A 24,065-nucleotide genomic window follows, 5' to 3' on the forward strand; every position below is an offset into this window, starting at 1 on the left:
CTGGGAGACTAGTCAGGGATAGATGAATGCGGCGATGTACATAGACATCCTTGATGATAACCTGCTCCAGAGTGCTCTGGACTTTGGACTGGGGCGAGGGTTCACCTTCCAAACAGGACAATGACCCTAAGCACACTGCCAAGATATCAAAGGAGCGGCTTCAGGAGAACTCTGTGAATGTGCTTGTGTGGCCCAGCCAGAGCCCATACCGGAACTCGATTGGACATCTCTGGAGAGATCTGAAAATGGCTGAGCACCGACGCTCCCCATCCAACCCGATGGAGCTTGAGAGGTGCAGCATAGAGGAATGGGAGAAACGGCCCAAGGAGAGGTGGCCGAGCTTGGAGCATCATACTCAGAAAGACTCGAGGCTGTAATTGCTGCCAGAGGTGCTTCAACAAAGTATTGAGCAAAGGCCGTGAATACTTCTGTACATGTTATATTTTTTTGTTTATTTTGAATAAATTTGCGAAAATGTCAAGCAAACTTTTGTTCACATTGTCATTATGGGGATTCTGTGTAGGATTCAGTGGTAAAAAATGTAATCCATTTTGGAATAAGGCTGTAACGTAACAATATGCGGAAAAGGGGAAAGGAAGTGAAGTGAAATGACTAAGCGACTGGTTTTGTAGGCAAAAATAAATTGAATCCGTTTTGAAATCAGGCTGTAACATAACATAAGTGAAGCGCTGTGAGAACTTTCCAGATTCATTGTATCTCTCCCCTTTCCTGCACTATGGGGGGGGGGGGGGCTCTCTGGCGGAAGAGGGCAAACGACTGCACACCAGTACCCACTCGCTTATTCGTAACTAATTTTCTACCAGTTGGTTAAATAAAGAAAAAGGAAATATAATCTTCCTCACACTTTCCGAAGGCTTGCGGTAGCCTCTTCGAAAGGCCTTAACATCAATATTGCTGTTTAAATGAATTTCTAAGTAAATGCGGGTGACAGAGGATTCGGCGACTAAATTACGAAAAAAAGTGATTACTCGAAAAAAAAAAAAAGCAGAAGAGAAAATGCTTCCGTACAGCTAGAAAAGCAAACAATGGCCTATTGTTAATAAGTGTGCCTGTCCCCAGAAAGAAGTGCATGCTGGGATTACATCACCGCTCCGGTGTCAGACATTTAATTTTGATCTGTGGCACCGTCCTTCCCTATCAGTCCGTGTTGTCATGCAGGCCATGAGTCCTGCCGAATCGCACACTTCTCCAACGGGCGATTTTGTCCTGGTGGCAGTATCGGTGCGTTTCGCCAAACCTGACAGGGTCGACGCCACTGGGAGTCTGGGGCTTTGAGGGATGGCGCTCGTGCTGCAGAACGGGAGCACGCCGGCTTTGAGCTCAATCAAAGCGCAAACGTGTCAGACAGCCAAGGGGCACATGAGCCTGTCCGCCAGCACTCTGGCTCCAGGCTTCGAACCAATCAGAGGCCATCGCCAGACACTTGCTGCGTTTCACAGATCCGACCCTTTATTCAACCTAAACGATATAAACACCTGAAAAAGGGCAATTAAAAAGCAGCGACGTCATAAATCCGGTCAGGGTGTGATACTGTACAGGGAGTTTCATCGTCCGTGATGAGCCCTCGTTCCGCTGTCAGGGTTCCCCGTCCTGACGCTGCCCCGCGGCTGTCTGGTCAGCATCACCTTGGTGACGCCTCGATGCACAGTATTCCGTGACCCCTGTTGGAGGAGATGACAGGGGATTGGATAGAGTGTGATAAGGGTGGGGTGTCTGGTTCTGTATAAACTGTATAAATAAAACAGGCTTCTTCAGAACTGGCTGTGCATTTCCTTCCTCTCTGAATGTCACTGCTTACTTTCATTTCACTTTTTCTTGCCATATGTCTGTAACAGTGTTTTAAGTCTCTCTGCGCCCCCTCTCCCCCATCCTCTGTCTCAAAGGGGGGGCAGCTATTGTCCTGGACCCATCTGGGCCCTTCGGTTATGCTGCGCCCAAATCAACCGAAATTAGCTGGGGAGGGACTCGCACCCAGGACCATACGTTTGGAAGGCAGCAGTGCGGAGTGCTGAGCCCCCGCCAGGCCCAATGGCCTCGCGTCCTTACCGCGCACGATGCTGCGGTAGGCAGCGGCGGCGGGGGAGTCTGCCACTTCCGTCAGGAACGGCCTGCCCTCGTCGCAGCTCTTACCTGCGGAAGCAGAGAGTCAGAGAGTCAGCAGATTTAAAGGAGACCCATGGGCTCTCAGCTTCACCCCCCCCCATGGCGTGTGTACCTATCCGGGGGTCCAACGGCACCCGTTCCAGGAATGACAGACCCATATCCAGGCACATCTTCTCTGCCCCCCCAGTGGTGGGAGGGAAAATCGGGGTCATGTTCTGCCAGGGGATGAGCTAGATATTTAATATCTAATACGTATGTCAATAATATTAAACTGCCATTAATATTAGCAGTAGAAGTAGTATTTGACTAGCTCTGCAAAATTTTATACGATGACACTTTTGTAAAAGAGCTTCTGAACCCACCAGCCACAGTTGAATAATCAATAATAAGCAACAGTAATAAGTTAATAACCTTGATATAAAGTCCATAATATACTGTGACCCTGGACAGCAGAACTGGAGATGGATGGATGGATGTGTGTATGTATGTGTGTGTGTGTGTGTGTGTTCATATGATGAAGCTACAGCACTTGTGCATTAACATGTTATGCTCCTGTGAGCAAAGCGATCGAGGAACTTGGACCCCCCCAGTTACCTTGCACTTAGGACACAGAAAACCACTCATGTTTTCCACCACGCCTATGACTGGGAGCCCCACTTTCTCACAGAAGCGAATCTCCTTCCTGACATCTTGCAGTGAAACTTCCTGCCAGGCAAATTGGGGGGGCGCAAATTAAACATTTAATGAGGGAAGGACAAACTGCAACGGAGTGAATGATGTACGAAAACATGCACAGGAGCCCAGACATACCCTCCCCCCCCCCACACAGTAATGGAAACAAAATGAGCAGCCCCTCCTCTGAGGGGAAGAAAAAAAAAAACTGCTTTCGATCTGCATGGGGGCAAACACCCTCACCTCCCCCCAACATACACACACATACACACAAGCCTGACACGCACACAGGCGCCGTGTTTTGCTTTCATTTTGCAAGAATAGAACATGCACGCGAGACGCGGACAGCGTTCCGACGCTGGGAATGGAAGACAGACTGGGAAATTCATTCCCTTTTCCAGCTTCCGGAAACCAGAACCAGCAGCGTCGACTCGGAGTCGGGGGCAGCTGTCAAGCAGGAGCTGACAGACTGGCCAAAACCACAGAGCAACTTCTCTCTGCTGCAACAAGTCCCACCCCCCCAAAAAATCAGACCAGCTCCTCATAATACTATTCCTGTCATTGTAAGTGTGACAAGGAAATTCAGCCCTTCATCAACTTGGGGGGGGGCACTCTCACCTGAGGGGTGGTGACAATGATGGCACCATCCACACCGGCACCGCACAGGTACTGCACCACCGACAGGTGTTCGTCAGAAGTGCCTGGGGGGGTGTCCACAATGAGGTAGTCCAGCTGGCCCCAGTCCACATCCCTCAGGAACTGCTTTATCATTCCTGGGGGGGGGGGGCGAGGTGCCTGGTTATTTTGGAAAATGACACATTTTTTGGCCAAGCACCTCCTACACTGCAAAACTCCAACCTGGCTTTCTGAGGGGGCGGGGGCATGCTTGGTTAGTTACATCTCTCTAAAGGTCCTGCTAGGTAACAACAAGCACCTACAGCCCCGCCCTCCCCAGCTCACAGCCGTTTACTCCTCTCCTCTTGTTTATCTGCCGCATTTCCCGTAATCACCCAGCCCCTGCCAGACCTGGCGAAAACCAGCACCACCCCCCCCACACTTTACCCAGGGAGCTCCACCCCTTGCCAAGCAGCCTCCCACATACCAGCCTCTCCCAGTCTCCCTGTTTGTGGAGGGGGGGGTTATTTAAAACGGTGGAGTTCTAAATAAAGCCGCGCGGAGTGCGTCACGTGATGGCGGCCGGTGCGTTGGCCGGGGTGCGGTGGACGGGGGGGCCAGCAGGTGGGCCCAAAGAAGCAGAACGCACGCGGCTTTTTAAAAGGCCACTTTCAGCTTGCGGTGCTAGAGGGAAGTGCATGGGGGGGGGGGGGGGGGGGGGGGCAAGCTGAAGGGGAAGCGAAAACCAACTGGGTATAAATAAAGGCTAGCGTGTGAGGCTGGGCAGGCTGGAGAGTGCAGACGCACCCCGCCAATGAGGCACCTCCTACGGGTTCTAAAAACAAGTCAGTTACCACAAAATATACCCCCCAAGTGACCTCCCCCACCCCCACTTACACCCATGATACAACGGCCCCCAGCACCTACCACTACTTCTCATTATCTAGAGGAGAACTGAGGAAAGAACGCAGAGCAGGCTGATGGGAGGAGCTACGGGAGCCAATCAGCTGTGTGGGATCCTCCTGATCTCGACAAACGCTCCCCAGGGACATCCCCAGGCGGCCATCACCTCACACACTTTGCCAGACCGTAGTACCTCTCTGTGCTCTGGCTGGGACATGCCCGCATCCCCCACCTACCAGGGCCTGGTCCCCCCACCCAAGGGAGAGGCAATGCCACTGTGAGGACCATGCTGTTTGATTTCGCCAGAGCGCCATTCAGCACCAGGGGGCAGTATGTTGCTCAGCAGGTTAACAAGCTGTGCCTGTGATCAGTAGGTTGTTGGTTTAAATCCCAGGGTCAGCAAAGCACTTTCACTGTTGGGCCCCTGAGAAAGGCTCTTAATCCCTCAAGAAGGTCAACATCAACCCCAATGACCAGACTGGCAGACAGCAGTTGGTGAGGTTGGCAAGTTATAATCTGGGGCCTGAAATCTACAGAAGGTGGGGAGAGTCAACAGGATACTGACCAGGGACTCTTTTATTGTGCTGAACATCAGGAACTGGCAGATTCTGGCAGGCATGATCCCCTTTGGTAGCAGCACCAAACAACATAACACTACATCCGAGTCAGTCAAACCTGATACATCTGCATTTTCGGGGCGAAACTCAACAAGAGATACAGTCAAGAATTAACATTACTGGCACGCAAGTACGTGTTGCCCTCAAAATTCAGATTCAGTAATATAAAATGATTCACGTGGCAATTACTTGTCATAATACCACAAAAAGATAGTTCCACACATAAGGTTTATGACTTATAGCCACTTAAGGGGAATTTCAGCCACATACACAGTGATATCAGATGGCGCACAGTCGTAAAGAAAAAACTTTTCAGATTTTCAAAGTAAAGAATTGCTTAATAATTCACCAAATCATCGGTACTTAATTTACACCGTCCATAACTCCTGGAGATACATTTTGGCTGAAACACAGCAGAACAAGGAAGTGAAAATGGCCCCAATCTTCTTTACCACTTTGCATGTGCTGTACTTGTTTGGTGCACGAGCCGCCTGAACCAGCGACCTGATTGGTGCAGAGAAAACCGTACCATTCTTCTTCGGCCCCCTCCAGATGATGGCGTCATCCGGGCTGCTCAGCAGGAAGCCGACTGACATCACGGCCAAATTGTCCTCCACGTACTGGGGAAGGGACAGCAGAGCCGTGTGACATTCCTGAACACACAGCATGCTCTGGACCGTTCATGGATCGCTGCTGATCACCACATGGCATTGGCGATGTGGCCCTCATGCCGATCGAGCCAGGCGATCGCGGAAAAACCAGATGAACCAGAATCAAAGCAAGGCTAAAAAAAAAACCCTACCCGATTTGGCAAAGGGACTGGGCGCTGCCCTTTGTCAACACTGACAATAGTTTAAAGCCGTCCCTTTAATGGCTTTAAAGATTTTTTTTTCCTGTCCTCCATACATAAAACACTGCAGCGATGCACAGGCTTAACCTCGCCTCTGATTTGTTTGGCAGCCACCTGAAGGTCAGCTGTGTCATGTTCCTCAGAGAAGACCTAAAGCCAGCCTTTACAGGACGAGATCTTCTCTAGATGTTTCACGCAAATGCTAGAAATCGTGTTGCCACGATACCAACATTTTTGTTCCGATATTGATACTACGCAAGTCGTGAATTTCCATTCCAATTTTCAATGTTTGTCCTACAAAAGAAGAAACTCTTCAAATGTCATTATTCATGCGCTATTTTCCAAGCTGGACAACATTTCGCGTAAAAATACAAACATTGACAAGAAAGGGAACAAAAAATAAATTAAAGCAAAATGCATTCAAAGTAAAACGACAATCCCTGGTAACAAAAAACAGCAGCATAATAATTCGATCAAACTGGGTTTCGCTTCCCACAAGCTCCCTTAGCGACCTCCATAGCGGGAAACCTAAGTTGCCTGGTCACAACTACGTACATTTCTAATGTTGTTAGCAATTACGCTTTTGGGAAACATTCCCCTATTCAGTTACCCCTAAGCTGTACTAAGCCTCAGCTGTATGCAGGTGAACTTTATTTCAGTCCTCTTATGGGTACAGGGGATGTTGTGATGATGTGTTATCTAGGTTGGGCCACATGCAAGTCTGAGTGCCATATATTGGAAGGCATGATTCCAAGTACCATAGGCTTTTCTCAGAACACACATTCAGAGAGCCAGGAATATCCACGCCCTGTTACTCCCATAATCCCTTGTGACACGATTGGTCCAGGTCCAACCAGAGAGCAGAGCTGACTGGCAGTACAGACTACACAGGTGGCAGTGAGAACCGTTCCACCCCTATTACCACACTGACATTTCTGAAGCTCCTCGTGTGACCAAGGGGTGATCGAGGGAGGGAGGTGTGAGGCCTTCCGGAATCCACAAATGTTTCCCTCCAACGAGGAGCGAACCCCTCACACCTCATTCATGGAAATATCCAAATGCTCCAAGTTTAACGGCATGGTGGAGCGAATCAGACAGCGGCCCCCTGACCGTAGCCTGTGGATTCAGGCAGGAGGCGATAATCGCACGTTAGTGCCCTCTGCTTTCAGGATGAAAAACTGACGTCAAAGTCTTAGGAATCACAAAAAAGCACGAGCCTCCAACTGGGAGAGATCAGCGCCCGACGCAAATTTGACATGGCATGTCGCAAATGCACTCAGTGCTGATGCTAGCGGTAACATCGTTGGCGGCAGGTTCTGTGGACTTTGTTCCCAGAAAATGCCAGGCTGGCTGCGACCGTGCTTCCTTGAGCGCAGATCTTCGGCGATACCCTGGCTCGGCCAGCCCAGACGAGCCGCATTCTTTCATCCTTTGGCGTCGGCTTAACAGGAATTCAGCGGGCAGAACACCGCGCCAGGCCCCGCCCACCACAACCATCACCACCTAATTATTGCATGCCTACATGTTACTGCTTGGCTTTTATCTTGGACTTTATCAGAGAGATTAATTCTGTCGAGCTCAGTTCCCTTTCTGCCTAACTTCCTGCACGGCGGTGAGCAGCTTCCCCCAATGCAAAGCCGAAAGAGCCCGCAAAGCTTCTCTGTAGCGTGGAGTCCCCTTACCACGGGTGACCAGCCTGAGCCACTCTGATGGACCTACAAGGGAAAGACGACAACAAAAAGGACACCAAAGATCAGAGCGACACACCCATTACCGTCATGATAACAAAAGTTGATGTGATCATGATAACAAAAGTCGATTTAATAAGGCCTGGTGACTTTTTGCGTGCCCATAAAAGCAGATCAACTGTTAGCCTTGGCGTGACCAGAGCTCTGCTCTAAAGCGAGTACCGTATCATCTACACCTCCTACGTCACATGGTCACGACTGGGCAGGTGCCAGAGGACTTCGCAACCAACCATCTCCAAATTTGACTACTTCTGACTCAATATGAAACACATTTGCATGTTTGTGACCATTTTAGAAATTTCTAAACAGCACTTTTAGGAAAGTTGGGGTCAGACTGTGTTTTACACCATTTAAGTGGGATTTTGGCTATCTTCCGGGAAAATGTGGTGGTTTTATTTAAGCATGACAGCTGTGAGTGTGAGAATGGCCTTCAGCCCACTGCCTTCATAATAAAGACGCTGCATTTTACTTTGCATTTGCACAACAAAACAGCTGAATAATTTGCCACTGGACAGTCCCAAATCTTTGGGGACTGATTTACACCATCCTTAAAATGCTGAGATATTTTCCAGTTCGAATCACTGACGCGCAACGGTCAAGAATGGAGGTCAACAACTTAAGTTCAGTGCATAACAAGCTTGCGGCCTCATCTAACTGGTTATATATACATGGAATTTCACGCCTCGGCGTCTCACGTACCTGCTCTCCCTCCACACCCATCATCTTTGGAATGGACGGTCCACAGATGTCCACATCCAGCAGCGCCACCTAATGGTGGGAGGAATGAGTTACTAGGGGGAGGCACATTTTCCAAAAGCATAGTTGCCAACTACGTTAGCCATTTACATAGCTGGCACCATGCAACTGAAGGGGTCAAACCATGTAAAGTAGCTAGCAGAACGTTTTGGGAAATGCACCCTTGGTAGTTTGGGTGGAGCCGAGGGAAGTGAGCGGTAATGAAGACCCTGGCGTCATCGGAAGCCTGCTTCAGGTAAACCAGGGCGATGTGGAAACGGCTCCCAAACGGTACCGCGTGTCCCCTTGTTATGGCCACCCTCTGCCTGAAGCTTGTCTCAATCTGCTTTATTGAATTTTATGCAACGTTAACTTCCATTCCCACTGTAAACCTCTACACTTTTTCAGTGTTATGACTGGGCTTCAGAAAGGAGCTTTGCTGCACCAGGCCTGACAGATCCATGGTCCGTGTGTTTGTGCCGGTTCTCAGCTCAAGCCCCTCCCCCTCCCCCTGCCTCCCAGGAGTCAGCCCCTTGATGGCTGTAAGCAAATGGAAATGAGGCTCGCACACTCGGTGGACGGGGCTTGCTGCAGGTTTCTCCAATCACTGATCAGGCAACACCTTTTCATACCACAAGAGGGCAGTGTAGGCCGCGTGAACTTCCTTCACACTTTAACATAGAACTCGGTGCGAAGTACAGTATAAACGATCTGCCGGGCACATTATTCATTTGCTGCAGGTGTTTCTTAAACTGATGTTTTTATCCAAAATAACTGGCAGACAATGTTTTTAACAGAAAACAGCTCAGTCAAGCTTACGCCAACACAATAGCCGGAACACAAAGCCAGCACCACACTTCCACCTACTGGCCCATTCAGAAAACTGTTGGTTTTGGTTTGTTGGATTTAGCTGAAGATTATTGTTTGATGATGGCAGGTTAGTTTCTCAGACCAGCCACAGTACTTCCTTCTTAACAAAAGCGGCAAAGTCAGATTGGACAATAGGGGACGGCATTTACACATAATTGGTCCCACGAATGAAACTGGGCGACGGGGAAGTGCAGCCCAGGCCAGCGATTAGTCACGTAATTCCAGTTAAAGTTCCGACAGGAAACCGTCTTGTTATGACAACATTCTGTAGGCTTAGCAACCGCAGTGCAAAAAAGGGACAACCGGATATGGAGAGATGCAGAAATTAACATCCGACACCATAAAATTCAGACGAACCAAAGACGGAGCCTCCCGGATCAGAGGATCCAATACAGAGCCGGACCCGGGCTGGGCTGCCTAATCCGTCGTGCAAAGAGCATTAAAAGGAAACCGGCCCAACCCTAAAGATGGAGGCCATTTCTGTTTCATTTAAAATTATCGAGTTATAGGGATGTCATCATAAACACCTTTATCAAATTCAGGGAAGCAAAGGAAAAACGAGAAAAGTCAGTGAATGGCTCTAGAGTTCCTAATGAGCGCGGGTGCATATAGTGGCCAGCAGGGGGCATAATAGTTAAAGACTTGAATAGACCATCTTGTTGGGTCCCTCCTATTCAGCCTGCATAGTGCTGCATGTATGTTCACACTCTTCGTTATATCGTATTTATTGTCCTTTATCACTGCACGTTAAATCTGCAGGCGTTTCACTGCACTTGTATGCAAATGACAAATAAGGCTTCCGGAATCATCTGAATATACATACAAAAGATAAACGGCTGAATGCACCAGTTATGCAAGTTACGGTCCTTACGCGCAATAAAAAAGGCGGCACTTCTAGATGCCCTGCATGTTTGCTTACTGGGCGCAGAAACAGGAAACCTCACGAGAAATCGCTTTTTCCTGTTCTGCGGTACGGCCATGTTAGTCCATACCAGACACTCTGCTTTATCAGTTACTTGCTTCGCTGTAGTCAGCACCATCTGTTTCACACAAGCTTTTAACCTTGTGGGAGGGTCCTATGAGCCACTCCCTGCTCTGACCCTGCCCCGGAACAAACGACCCCCCCCCATGTTGGATACTTTAGGAAGGGACAGGACTCCCCAGTGACCATCCCTACAGGAGATAGATGGCGGAAAGGACTTCGCTTGAGCTCGACGCGACGCGAGAATCAAAAATTTTCAGCAAAATATTCAACACGAAAATTGAATCCAGCCTGGTGAGCTGCTTCAGGCTGACTGAGCTCGGCTGCAGTAGGCAATGCCATGGCCTCAAACGGGTCCAGCTCCCGGCTCGTCGCATCCCCCGTCGCATCCCCCGTCGCATCCCCCGCAGAGAAAATGCAAAGGCCAAAGTCGGGCTTCAAAAGCGCAACGAACTGAGGCAGGAGGCTCATTTATAAGTAGCATACAGTATCAAAATAAATAGCAGAATAAGTAACATTTAAAAAAATAGTACAACAGTAAGTTTCCTGAGTAAAGTACACATACATACATATACATTCAAGACTGTACCAGCGAGTCTTCATGTGGCGCTCAGCCCACGCACAGCTTGGGAAACAAGACCTTCCCCGAATGGTGACATTTCGTGTCAAACTGGGAAGGATGTATGGTAACAGCAACCCCCCACACACACACCAGTGGGACTCCCAGAGGCTCTCTGCCAGCTCAAAACACACTTCTCCTTTGAGTGAGACACTTATGATGGGGCCTTTGGCCCCCGTCCCCTGACCCATCTTCAGTCGACATGCCATCTCTCTCTCTCTCTCTCTCTCTCACTCCGTCATCGGCGTCTCCGGGGTCAGAGTGGGATCACGTCCCTCCCTGTGTGAACCACGGGCAGGCTGAGAAAAATGGGGGCTTCACTTTTTTCGGAGAATTCTAGGAATTCCCATTGCTCCTCAGGGAAAAGCGGAGGGGGCCGGGAGAAGATGGACCGCCGGCTTCAGCAGCGCCCTTTGAACAGTCCATGATTCTGTCCGCGAGCAGAAACTGTAAGACAGACACTGAAACACTGTTAAGGTTCCCTGTCTTTATTTCTTTCATCCGATTTCTTTAAGCTCTGGATCTTTGGTTTGAGGTTAAGCATCCAAACGCAAAACTTACGAGTTTCCTGTATCTAACAGTATAAATTAGATGCTAACATTTTTTATACTGATTACCCAGCATGTCATTCAAGCAACACGTCCTAAGAAACCCGAACCTGCATCAGCAACAAAGGGGATTATCTCTGGGTAACGGTTCTGGGGACGCCACGCAGGGGAATCGATGGGGGTTTCTGTTCTCCAATCAGCAAAAAACAATTAAGATTCATCTCTGGGCCAGTGATCTGAGTGTCAGGGATGCAGATCTGAGCACATTTTCACTTTGAGAGCCAGAGCAACCCGAACAGAGTGGAAGAAAGACCACAAAGCATTTCACTTTTATCATCAGCCCACGGTTTGGGGAAATTACCCCACGGCTGCACTGGATTCTGCCTGCTCCTGCAAAACACACCTGGCTTCATTATAACTCAGTGCTGCAGACCAGCTCCTGCTGGGGTGGGGGGGATGAAGCCCCCCCCCCCGTGACATCAGTCTGCAAGACTGAGTATGAGAGACTATGCGTGTATGGGCTGACTGTCTGCCACAATCACAGCCACCCTGGGTGTGTGTTCTCACAGTAGGAGAAGCAGCCCTTCCTTTCTCAGCTGACATCCTGTGGAACGCCCACCCTGGCAGGGTGAGCAAACCCCCCCCAACATGCAGGTTTGCTGTGAAATGCCCCTCCCTGCAGGAGGCACACAATTTTTACCGTTTACATGGTAAATGTGCATGGTGGCAAGCGGCCTAAGGCCGCGGCTGTGGAGCCTTCTCCATGGCCACAAGGGGGCGCTCTCACATTCCTTTCTGGCCTGAAAATAGCAGTGACATGAAAATATCCTCATTTCCAGTACACACCCCAGCTGAATGGGTGTAAATTCCAATTACAAGAGCTATTTGAATTGGGGGCAGTGGCAAGAGGCTTCAAAGGGGGGGGGGGAACGTGGCTATAGAGGAGGGGGTACACGCTGTCTCTTGATTTTTCAGATAGGTTGAGGCAGCTTCTGCTCAAAGGAAAACTCTGGGGGGGAACTACACTGGGGGGGGGGGGGCTCACACGTGTGGACAGCTGCGGAGCCCTGGAGGGGGTGGGGGGAGAGGAACATCTTGTGTTTGCAGTGAGCCTGACTGCATCTGGTGTCGGTCCGTTCTGGGCATGATGAGAGAGAAACAGACCCAGTGTTCTTTTAATCTCGTTCAATTTGTCTGTATCATTCAGCTCCTGGACTTAATCCATTTAATCGGCAGGGTTAAGTGCCTGGCGCAGAAAGACGGCAGTGCCGCAACCCTCAGGGGCCCTCCCCACCCCGCCCCCCCCCAGGCCAGGCCGTCAGCTGCGTAAATTCATTAGCCTCACGCCTCTGGAAACACAAATCTCAGGATGGCAAACGACAGCTTTCAGGACTGATTAAAAGCTGCAGCGTAAGCTTCCCCAGGAAAGACACACGGCACAGGAAAGAGGAGGGGAGGGTCCGTAGAAAAAGGGGAGGGGACAGGATGGGGGCCAGCGTCCCACCCAGAGCACACTGTTACGTACGTGCCATATGACCACGGCTGCTAATGCGGGCCTGTTTAACCAGCAGCACGTCTCACAGGATCTAACAAATCAGATGTGGCATTTGGTTAGAGACAATGTAGCTGAAGAGCACGGCATGGAGGGGCCTGAATTTGGCCGGTGGGGCCGGCGGATCGCTAGGCTGCGACTCGGCACTTCCCCACTCTGGCTGCTCCCAAGACAACGGCAAAACAGAAAACCCGGAGCAGGTGGAGAGGTCAGAACGGCCCCCGGTTTCCACACGGCCTCTATAAACAGGAAGAAGGAACAAAAAAATAGGAAACAGCAAAACGGGATGTTTGCATTCGGGTGTCGGCAACTTCGTTTGCAGCCGGACTGGGGGGGGGGGGCACCGTGGCTGGGAAGGAACTGATGTTGATCCATACAGATGCAGATAAAATAACGCCGAGCCCAAGGCCGCCATGAGTATTAGTAAGGGTATCGGAGCACGTTTCCATTTCAGAGAGCTTAAGGGCGGGGCCACGTTTGAAACTCTCCCTTCGACACGCCCCCCCCAATGCACTCAGCGTCAGCATGAAATAACAAACCAGAGAACCGGGGGAGGGGGGAGAAGGGTGAATTAGTTCTCACAACTTCCACTAGAAAGGGGCGTGACCCCCCCCCCCCCATCAGCAAGGATTATTCAGTCCACCATAGGGGGCATACATGTACGCGCACACACACACACACACACACACACACATCCACAATGCACATACAATAATAAGGGCAAATTATAGGCACCAGTTTGTCTGACTGCCACTAACCGCCAAGAGAGACCATTTAAACAGTGATTGGTTCAACAGCAGAAACGCACATCAATGTGTCAGAGTCAGGCCTTGCCATTTCTGGTGAGAGCAAGGTGGTACTGCAACAGACAGAAGAACCAAAAAGGTAAAAACAAAAGTGATTATAAAATATTACAAGCAGCTAAAACATTCCAAAAAGGTGCTTGAGATGAGCTTTTCATTTAAAAAAGTCCCTGGTTTAACTCTTAACAAAAACCTCTTTTAAAGAATCCTGTAAAACAGTAAAACTGTCTCAATCCTGACCTGATACAGGTATCAGTTCCCAGCCTTAACAAGAAGGACACCTTTGAAACATCTCTCCTCACACACACACACACACACACACACACACACATACGTGCGATTTGGTAACTTCACTTGACAACTGGAGAAAACCTCATGACGACAGCGAACCTGCAAACTCCTCACGCATGGAGCCATGGTGTTATGAAGGGTGAAATGTAAAAAGAAACCGAAAGGAACGAAATGAGGTACCTCTGTGGAGGAGTCGCCGGCCAGGCCGTGCGCCAGCTGCGTGCTGATGGTGCTCTTGCCTACGCCGCCTTTGCCGGACAGCACCAGGATCTTGTGCTTGACGGAGGCCATTTTCACCCGGATCTCCTCGATTGCTGCCGTGTGCAAGAAACATGAGGAAAGAAATTTAAAAACTAAATTAAGATACTGAGCTAAAGGTCCATCAAAGCGTGCAGGAAACATGCTCATTTTCTGACTGATCCATCCATCCATTCATTTATTTATTCATGCAATGAGGGTGAGCCTGGAGTCCATCCCACTTATCTGTTTGCCAGTATTGTCCATTAGCTGTCTACCAAAAAGGATACAAAGGCTTGGTTTTATACCAAATTCATGTATCAATTACTATAGGAATATTCTGTTAAAATCTCTTTCACCAGGGAGAAACGCTCATAATTACAATAGTAGCTGAGTCTTTGGCTCACGGACACATTAATGCTGGTAACATACCGGGATCCGGAGCTTGGGTTGCTCCAGAGGCACATATGGTTTGGTTCGGGCAACCCTGACAAGCAGAACTCTTCCCGGCTTGTGAGCTGCTGGTCCCAGGGCAGTCTGGGAAAGGGGGGGAAAAAACATGGCAAATTCACTGCATGAAGAGGATCAGCACTAGTCACTGTATTCAAGGGCACAAACTCTGCTGTCTGGGTCAGTTAGCTGCTCTGGATTGCGCAGAACACAAATGCTAAGTGACTGTACCTGTCCTCCTTATTAAATCTCCAGATATAAAAGCAATAATGCTCTTTGTTATATACTGCTAATATGGCCAACAAATTTCACAGCGATATCTAACAAGTTTAATATGCCAGATATAATTATACAGATATATTATAAAATATATGTAGGGGCTCTAAAAAACAAAACAAAGCTGGATTCATCTGGGTTTGGGGTGGGGGGGGGGGGTACGATGTGCTCTCATCTCTAAACGTTTATTTCTTTAATAGTTATCACACTGGGAAACCACACTTGATATTATTAGCAAGTAACATGGCACATGTATTCATTTTGTACTGTTATAGCAGTGTTGTCAACTTTTGTCAGATGGCTGAAGTGAGATTTAAGTGTTCATGTAAAAGCGCTATATAAATAAAATGTATTATTATCATTTTCAATTCGAGTCCAGTCTGCAGACGCATTTACATGCAACAGTTTTATTACCTAGTACAGACTGTAGAGTTAGTAAACTACCCTTAACACGTAAGAGCGTTTGAGTCCGAAAGGGCGAGTGTCACGCCAGATGCGTGACAACTGGCGACCCTGTTATCGAGGATGACTCAGTACAACACCGTCACCTACTTTAACTTAAAGTTTAAGTAGTTGAATAGGTCGTTAACTTTTGATGTGATTTAGCTCCTTCACTGTTTAATATGACGCCAACTGAGACCTGCTGCTATACACATGAGCAATATGACCAAATACCTCAAAAAAGCAAACATACTCAGTGTATAATTTAAAGTGAATATTCTGCATATATACTTTCGCACTGACTGTCCCTCAATTCGAAGAGATACTCACGTTGCGGAGCATCACTCGGGACGTCCGCCATCGTTACGCTCCGCCGCCGCAGTTCCGCTTATGGGTGCAGCTAGTATTACTTTCCCCTCTGCTACCTTCTCCCCTCATACTGAAGGTTCCGCCGTTGACATGAAACATAAAATTCCCCCAAGCCAATCAAAATGTATAAACTAATAAAAGGTCTACTAATCAAGAAGAAACAAAGTATTACCTCATTAAAATACTTCCTACTTTAATTACTTTGCCTGCATATAGATTTTGATGTCGTGCTAAAATCCATCCTCCGCTTATCCAGTTGTTATGGGGTGTTAGGAACCCTGTATGAGCTTATTTTAGAATTCAAAACAAACAACATAAGCCAAATGAACGGGTAAAATTAATTCGGCTATAGCCTTCAGGATGAAGGAAAGTGAAAGACGAGCCGTACCGGAGTCCTCCAGCACCGGAGGACTTAAAGTATCAGAGGAACTCAAAGACGTCTAAATCACACTCTGTAAAACATTTTCGTGGAGGACTCTGTGATTAAATCAACAAGAACTATTATAGCAAGTCAATGAGATGAGGACCAACTCGAATAAGTAGTAGAAATCTATCAAGACTTCATACATCTCATTGCAGGATTGCCAAGTTATCGAAAGGGACAAAGCCAGGATGCATAGTATGTGTGTTTAAACTAACCGTTTTAAAACGAATAAACGTAACTCCCGATGTAAACGGGTATACGTGTATTTCTTAGTTTTTTTCCCTCGCACATTGCTTTGACCTCATCAACGCTGCCACCAACTACTCCAATTTCAATGCGCTATTGAAATAAAAGGAAGCGCAGGCGTTATTTAAACTGCTGGGAAAACGCTGGAAAATAGGGTCTTCAAACCTCCTTTCCCGGGATTAACATCCACAGCAGAGGGAAAGTGCTGTGGCTTTTAAATCGCAAAAGGTTAATTGCACCGTTTATACATCTCTTTGGGGGAAGCTTATTTCATGCATAAGCAGCCCTGAAATGCAGTTTTTCAGCCCGCAGAACCTCCTCCAGCTTATACCCAGCACCGGAGGATTTATAAGTATGGGCGACACTGGCAGCCGGCCGGGGGCGGCATGGGGCGTCCGCACAAAAAAAATCGAATGGTGATATTTGCACATCACATCAATGATATCACACCACCGTGTGGGCTGATTAACCTTGTGGAAAAAGGCAAAACATAAATACTACATGGAGGCTCGGTTGACCTCAGGTCGCCTCACTAGAAGTCCAAGGTGGGCGGAGCGGGGAAAATGATCAAATAGCGCATCTCTAACTTGGTACAGTACTAATGCAATTAGTTAAATCAGTCGTAATACTAGGAATTATATAGTTTCACAGACATACTGTTGCACTTTTCATCATTAAGAATAATAGAAAATCAGTATGCACACCACCAAGTTTAATGGGTGTAGTTGTGACTTTTGGACGACAGTGTTTGGGGGATGGGTAATGTATTGATGTTCGAGTGCCTAATTAACAGAAATTAATAAGTTAAGTGCACAGTGTAGGAGAAATAAGGATAAACGTTAATTTAATCTTTTTATGAGTATAATATTATGCATGTAATGAAATGTAAAATGTAAAATTCGATTGTTTTCATTTTTATATACTACAATTTGTTTTGTGTTTAGTACTTCTTTTTGATATTCATTTTATTTTTATTTATTTTTTATATTTATATATTCGTAATTTAAAATGTTATCATTATTTATTTGTATCGTTCCGAATGTGTAATTAAAATGATAATGCAGAATGATGGGGGTGGGGGTGGGAGACGCACAGTTTTGTTGACGGGGGGCCGGGGGAGGTCGAGTGCTGTAGGGGCGCCAATTAAGCTAGAGCCGCTAATGTGACCTCGGCCACGGAGCACTACCGCATGTGCAAAGTGACGAACGTAGAAAAAAGCAAAACCACCAGCGGTTATCAACAGGTTCTATGGCGAATTGCAGGGCTGTCTTAACAAAGCATTTCTTTTTCCTTGTCACGTTTTTTCCCTTTGTCGTGTTGAAATGGAGGAAAGACAATTGTGTACTCTAATTTGGCTCATAATTAACAGCACGGCTGAATCGAGCAGGAAAACATGGTGGACAGTAGAAGCCTTTGCAACAGCGATGGGCATGGCGCCCGATTTCCACAGGTGTTTTATTTAATGTTAAACGTGTCATGTTATCCGGGGGGCTTGTGAATATAGATCGTAGAAGCAATGAGTAATGTGAGACACTCTTTATGTGCCCCACCTTACAAACTCTTAGTTCAACTCCAAAATTTGACAGCCAGCGGGCATCAGCAAAATAACAGTGTCTCAATAATAAATAAGTAAATAAGAAAACCTTCATATGTTTCAGCTTGAACTTATTTGTTGTCTGCCATTAATGCTTTTAACTGGATTATGAGGTGCGGTATTAAATGTAAATACTGATTGAATTTGGACTTTGACGTATTCTTCCCCAGCACTGTTACTGAAATTCACACCCCTTAAATTCGGCTAAGGATGAAATTTCAGAACCTGTGAAGCCAGATGCATTAGAAATGTAAAAAAAAAAGCGTTTGTTTCCTTGGTAGACTCAAAACTCACAAAATTCATAGCAGACGGTCCCCAGTCTTTCCTCCTGTATTGCCTTTCAGCGTTATCCATCCCTTGATCTTCAATAATAGCTTATCAGGCTCACTGTTAGCCTGGCCAAGGTCCCGGGAAGGTGTACCCTGGATGGGCGGCCAGTTCGACGAAGGGCACATGCGCACAATCGCAGACTATGGTCAATTTAGGGACGCCAGTTCAGCTAACTGCATGTTTTTGAACAGCAGGGGGAAACCTGTACAAACGCAAGGAGAACTTCAGAACTCCACTGAGCTGGCAGAGCCAAGAGGCACCGAGGTACTGCCGCAGATCCAGCACCCGTACACCAGCTTTAAGGTGTCACTGGCTGATTAACTGCTTCAGTGATATGCAGCTGGTCCTCATGGAGCTGCTGTGTTATTTACCAAATGGCCACCATAACCCTAACCCTGTTCTACCACCGATTTATTGCCCACTTGTCTTATATTGCACTGCATTGTGTTTTACTGCACTGCTGTTGTCTTATTGTCCTGCCATACAGCTGTCACCTCCCCCGCAACTGTGGCTTAAGAATGTCACTGTGTTCCTCTGAACTCATGACAATAAAACCTGGAACTTGAAATTAAGGCAGAGGAGACTGGGGAAACACACTGGTGGTCATGCGGATTGTCCCCCACAAGCCAAACAGCCATGTTAATAAAACAAGGGGGAAGGTGGCTGCCCTGGCAGGGTTGCTTTATAAATCTGGCAGTTGCAGGGTGTGAGGTAATTTTCCGCACCTGCCGACGATACGACGACAGGTGAAATGTACACGGCGTCTCCTGTGAGGCGCAGGGACAATGGCATCACTGGCGTTCCCCCGCAGGCCAAGCGTCAGCCATGTTGGCAGGCAGACGCCGGCGAGCTCCTGTAGCTTTGTTTGTGCACAGTGGCTGCCTCAGATAAATATAATAAGCCGGTTTAGTGGGAAGAACTTTGAACCTGGTTTTGGAGTCGCCCCCCGAACACACCCCAGGCCTTTTGTAGAGGCGTGTCATCGCAAAGACAATATGAGTGGGCGTCTCTGGGACCCCCATCTCCATGGTGACATGAAGCCACCACAGCTCGGAGTTAAGAGGGAGGCTGGGCGAGCACCTGTCCCCCCCCCGCCACCGAGAGGCTCATGATTGGTTGAAAACACCACACGTCTATCCCCCAAGCTATTAATTTGCGCACAATCTCAGGCTTCTATATTTACCAAACATGTGGGAACCACATCAACACACAGGTGGATTTCAATGTTTGTATATAGACCTGAAAGGGCACCTGGCTTTACATTCATCGATCCCCCGGTTTTGAGATAAACTGAAAGGCAGGTTTGCTGAGACTCTGCCTGCACGCTGCAGCAGGCACCGAGCCCCGTATGCATCATCAGGAGTGGCGATTAGCTTTCAAGTCCGCTGGGATTACTTACATTAAAGCACAGGGTGCGTTAAATGTTTTCTGTGCTGGTTGGCTTTTTGCCTGGGCTACAGCCATTCAACAATGGCATGACCATAACGACCTAACCGGCCTGAACACACTGCAGGAAAAGAGACCCTTTTTTTCCAAGTCAGCACCATAACAGGATTAGGAATCGTCCCCTAACAGCGGCCCTCAGTCAAGCAGGAATTATCAACCTGCATTAGAGGGCCTAAGTTCTGCTGTGGACAGATTCCTTGAATCTGCGGAATGTGCAGAATGAGCATGCCGACTGGCTCCTCTGGCTGACATAGGTAATGAGTGTGGTGGGGGCCACACCTCCCAGGAGGAGGCCATGCGCAGCAATATTTGCTGTTTGTCCACGTCTCCCAGAAATATGACTTCTGGAATGTACACTAATGAAATTAACCACCATCACAAGACCTCAGGAACAGTGGACTTGTTATGGAGGGGACCTGGTTTGCAGAACCGTTCCGTCTCTTTGGCTACTTGGTGACTCATTCTGGAACATCTCTCACGGCGTGATGGTCACATGACTGTGGTCTCTTTCCGACTGCAGGGGCAGGATAGTGAGGCATTACAGTCATGACTGGAGCCCTTCTCCATCCACCCTGACAATTATTATATCCTTCATAATGGCAGAAAATTATTGTCGTTTTTTTGGTGAAGTCAATATGTCTGAGGGCTGCCCAAACTCATCGAGTCGTGTTAGCAGCTTAAGGAACCTCCTAACTCAACATCCATGGTCTCACCATATTGATCCCCCACCTCCTTGCAGAGGGTTACATCTTGTGTGAACCACAGGCTTGGTTTGCACATGGCCCTGAGTGTACAGGTGGTCCCGCTCCCAGGGCAGCTTCCGTCACCCTCAGTAGCTCCCTGACCTGCTTCACTGCGCAGTGATACTAAAACTCCTTAGACGTCTGTGCAGTGAAGTCTCGCGGTTCACTTTTTATACTCCAGATGGACAAATTCTGGAAGGAATCATACAGGAGCTGGAGGAGGCAGTGTGGGATGAGGAGACCCTTCTCAGGTTGCCCCACAGGTGAAGATTAGGCAGCCCGAGGTGGAGATGTGAGATGATCTGATCCGCACCAGACTTGTCTCAAACCCCTTACATAGTCCCCCTAGGACCCCTGCAAGAGAAATTAGAGCCCCACATTCTTCAGGGCATGTAAATGACCATTTAAAGCACTTAACATCTTGTGATGGACATTCACTCTCTCTCATTCTCCTGATCTCCCCCACAGCCTCCTGACCGAGATGCAGAGCATCAGAGTCAGGATGAGCATGTTCTGGAAGCTTCCACTGATACCCAACAGATTTTCCAGCATAGGGCAGGGCAGAGACTTATGAAGGGGCAGGTGCTTAACCGAGGGGGGGTGATCCCCTAGCAAACCAAAATAGCATTTATATATAAGGTTACTGATTGCTGGTGATCATAAACCACTTAGGACCTTAAATGGAAGCTAATATCAATTGTTTGGACAAAAAACGGCACCCCCCCACCCCAGCACCCCCCAGCTCACCCTGCACGTCCCTGCTCCAAAAGCTCCATGCTGGAGCAGAGGCACCCCACTGGAATGAGCTCGTTCACTGGAGCAGAGGTCCTTCACTGGAATCAGATCCATGGTCCACCTGGTCCATCTCACTTCCATACCACTGCTTTCCGCGCTATTCTGCGGCTCCAGCAGGCAAAGGTCTTCATGCTGAGCCACATGGAGCCCGGCCCAGCTTTCCCAGCAAGCCGCAGAAATCCCAGGCACACTGTCAGTATGGCATGTCTATCACCTCAAACCCCAGGGGCTGTAGGTTCGAATCTGTCCATAGCACGCTTCCTCGGGTGGTTTCAAGGGGCACAAGGTCATCACGTGACCCTTACTGGTCCAATGGCGATGGTAGAATATTATTTGGTGCATAAATATATGGGCCCTGGTGGTGCTGCCAAACCATGCTGGACTCATTTTCAAATTTGGAGATGAGTGTCTCTCGGCTAAAATTTAATTAAATTAGACTCCATGTTGGCATGATGGAAAATGCTTGGGGTCTGTGTGGGCTGGGAAATCATTTTCTGATCCTCTGAGTACATGGACTTTCATTTTACATTTTTTACTGGGGAAATTCGGTTTAAGGACAGAACAAAAGGTAGCCTGACTGTGTGACACTGTGCTGAATAGTCACAGAAATGTTGGTATTGACAGTGAGGCAAACGCATCTAGTTTATTTGGTACAATGTTCAAAACCATTTCAAGACTTTTACACAACCCGCTGGGGGAGACAAAGAATTGATTTTCACCGGGAGGTGGAACTGCTATCAGTGATAAAACATGGTTAGGGGCAGAATTGCTGCCATCTTGTGATACTTCAGTTAACTGGGGTAAGTTGCAACCACTTTGCACAGAGCAGGCTCTTTATTAGGTACACCTGACTGTTTATGGCAACAGTCTGTTCCTACTAACAGAGAGTCATGTGGCTGCAGCTCAGCGGATACAGCAGAGAGGGTCAGGAGGCTCATCTGAAAGAGCTTCAGAATAGCCAGGAGGCATGATGTGATTTCCGTGGTTCTGGTGTCTCACAGACGGTAACCGTGTGGGGATTCTCGCACAGAATAGGGCAGGGGTCTCCGGGTCCAGTCCTGGAGAGTCCTAGCCCTGTACAGCTTAGTTCTTTTCCTGTTCCAGCACAGTTGACTCAACGGAAGAAATGGGTGGTATTTGGCAGGGAAGTTGAATGGGGCGTGAGAGGAAACCCAAAAACATGCAGGTCTGGGGGAGCCGGAGGCCCCTGGACTAGACCATACAGAGGATGGTGCAGTAACCAAGCTATTCAGTGACCATAACCACCAAGGCATCGGGATTGGTCAGAAAGGAACGGCAAGATAGCCATCAGGAAAGTCACAAGTGCCAAAAAATGTCACCAATCAAACCGCATGGTGTGAAATCCATGCCAAGCAATACCCAAGGGGGGGATCTTGCTTAGTTCTAGGCAAGTGTTCCTAATAAAATGGCCAGTGTAGCTTAAGTCTCTCATTAATTGCAACAAATCTCCAAGCTGGAGAAACTTTAATTAGATTATCAAAGCAACTCAAATAACTCACACTGCGACAGAACCGACCTCATCGATCAGACGACGTCTCCCCACTCTGCTCGTCATCTCTCTGACAGGGTAGGTATCGATCGTTCTGGCAGCCGCACACCGTGTGTGTCCCATTCCCTCCACCTCTGGGGAGGGATTGCGGGAAAGAGTGAGACGGATGCCCACGTCTGAACAAATGAGGTGGATAAGTGAGAGACTCGCCCGGTGATGAACTTTTATGGAGTAAGCAGACCACAGGAAGGCGTAGGCAGAGCTGCACAGGTAAGGTGGAGCTGGTGCTGTGGTTTCTCCTGAAAACGAAATGAAACTTTATTTTCCATTTGTACAAGAACCGCTACATTGATCCTGCTCTCCTTGGAGACACACACACGTGTACAGAGGTGAGAGTGAAGTCTGTGGTTATGGGGCAAGGCCAGTCATCCATCCAGCACCACTAGAGCATTTTTTCGGACAGGGTTATGGGCCTTGCTCATTGGTCCAATGAAGATGTGGCTAGTCTGCTAAGCATGGGATTCGAACCAGCAACCTTCTGATAACAGATACGAAAGCCTAGCCTTGGCTTTGGACAGCGCAGGCTGCATGTCTTTGCATCGAGGGACCAAGTCAGCCCCCACCCCCTTTAAACACGCGGATCTCCCACATTGTTGGTAAGGACATATCCTTATAATCCATACTTAAATCTACACGTGCATCTGTTTCTCAGGACCACGGATAAAATCCCAGGAGGGTGTCCGGTCACGGGGGAGACCTTATTCCTAAAACACAGAAGAGGAAGGGGTGGTCATGAGGTGCAGATCTTTCCCCGTTTCAGTTAAAAGGGAACTTAATGGAGAGACGCAGTGGGAATGCTGCATGCAGCACTGCTAACTGGATAACTTTCTTTGCAGCTGAGCAGGCGACAGGATAGGAAGCCATCTGGCGTATGTTTTTGTTAACTGAAATATTAAATCATGTGCATATTTTAACACAAAAATCTAATCACAATAAAACATTCATCACCATAGTGTCATAACATACGATTCACACTGATATGTCTCAATCTGCAATATCGCTCTAATCACCAGAGACATATTACAGTAAACAACGTCAGATAGGAAGTAATACATACAGAATGTGTGTGTGAGTGCGTGTGTGTGTGTGTTTTTGTGTGTGTGTGGGCGCACTCTTTGCTAACCTGGCCACTGGCCCAGCCTGGGCCCATCTTACCACTACAGCTCCTTGGACAGGCTCCTCACAAGAGTCCGACACTAAACATAAAACAAGAAT

General features: G+C 48.1%; 1 protein-coding gene across 1 annotated transcript; it reads right to left on the minus strand.

The window, feature by feature from the left end:
- Nucleotides 1-1,448: 1,448 nt before the first annotated feature.
- nubp1 (nucleotide binding protein 1 (MinD homolog, E. coli)) lies at nt 1,449-15,755 on the minus strand. Its single transcript, XM_048991273.1, has 11 exons — nt 15,664-15,755; nt 14,599-14,703; nt 14,110-14,243; nt 8,229-8,297; nt 7,464-7,496; nt 5,461-5,551; nt 3,415-3,569; nt 2,719-2,829; nt 2,237-2,339; nt 2,068-2,151; nt 1,449-1,682 (listed from the first exon to the last, which is right to left on the minus strand). Exons 1-11 carry the CDS (start codon nt 15,692-15,694, stop codon nt 1,597-1,599), a joined length of 1,002 nt encoding a protein of 333 aa, XP_048847230.1. The 5' UTR covers nt 15,695-15,755; the 3' UTR covers nt 1,449-1,596.
- Nucleotides 15,756-24,065: the final 8,310 nt, after the last annotated feature.

The sequence above is a fragment of the Brienomyrus brachyistius genome, chromosome 22 (assembly GCF_023856365.1).
Source record: "Brienomyrus brachyistius isolate T26 chromosome 22, BBRACH_0.4, whole genome shotgun sequence".
Classification (NCBI taxonomy): domain Eukaryota; kingdom Metazoa; phylum Chordata; class Actinopteri; order Osteoglossiformes; family Mormyridae; genus Brienomyrus; species Brienomyrus brachyistius.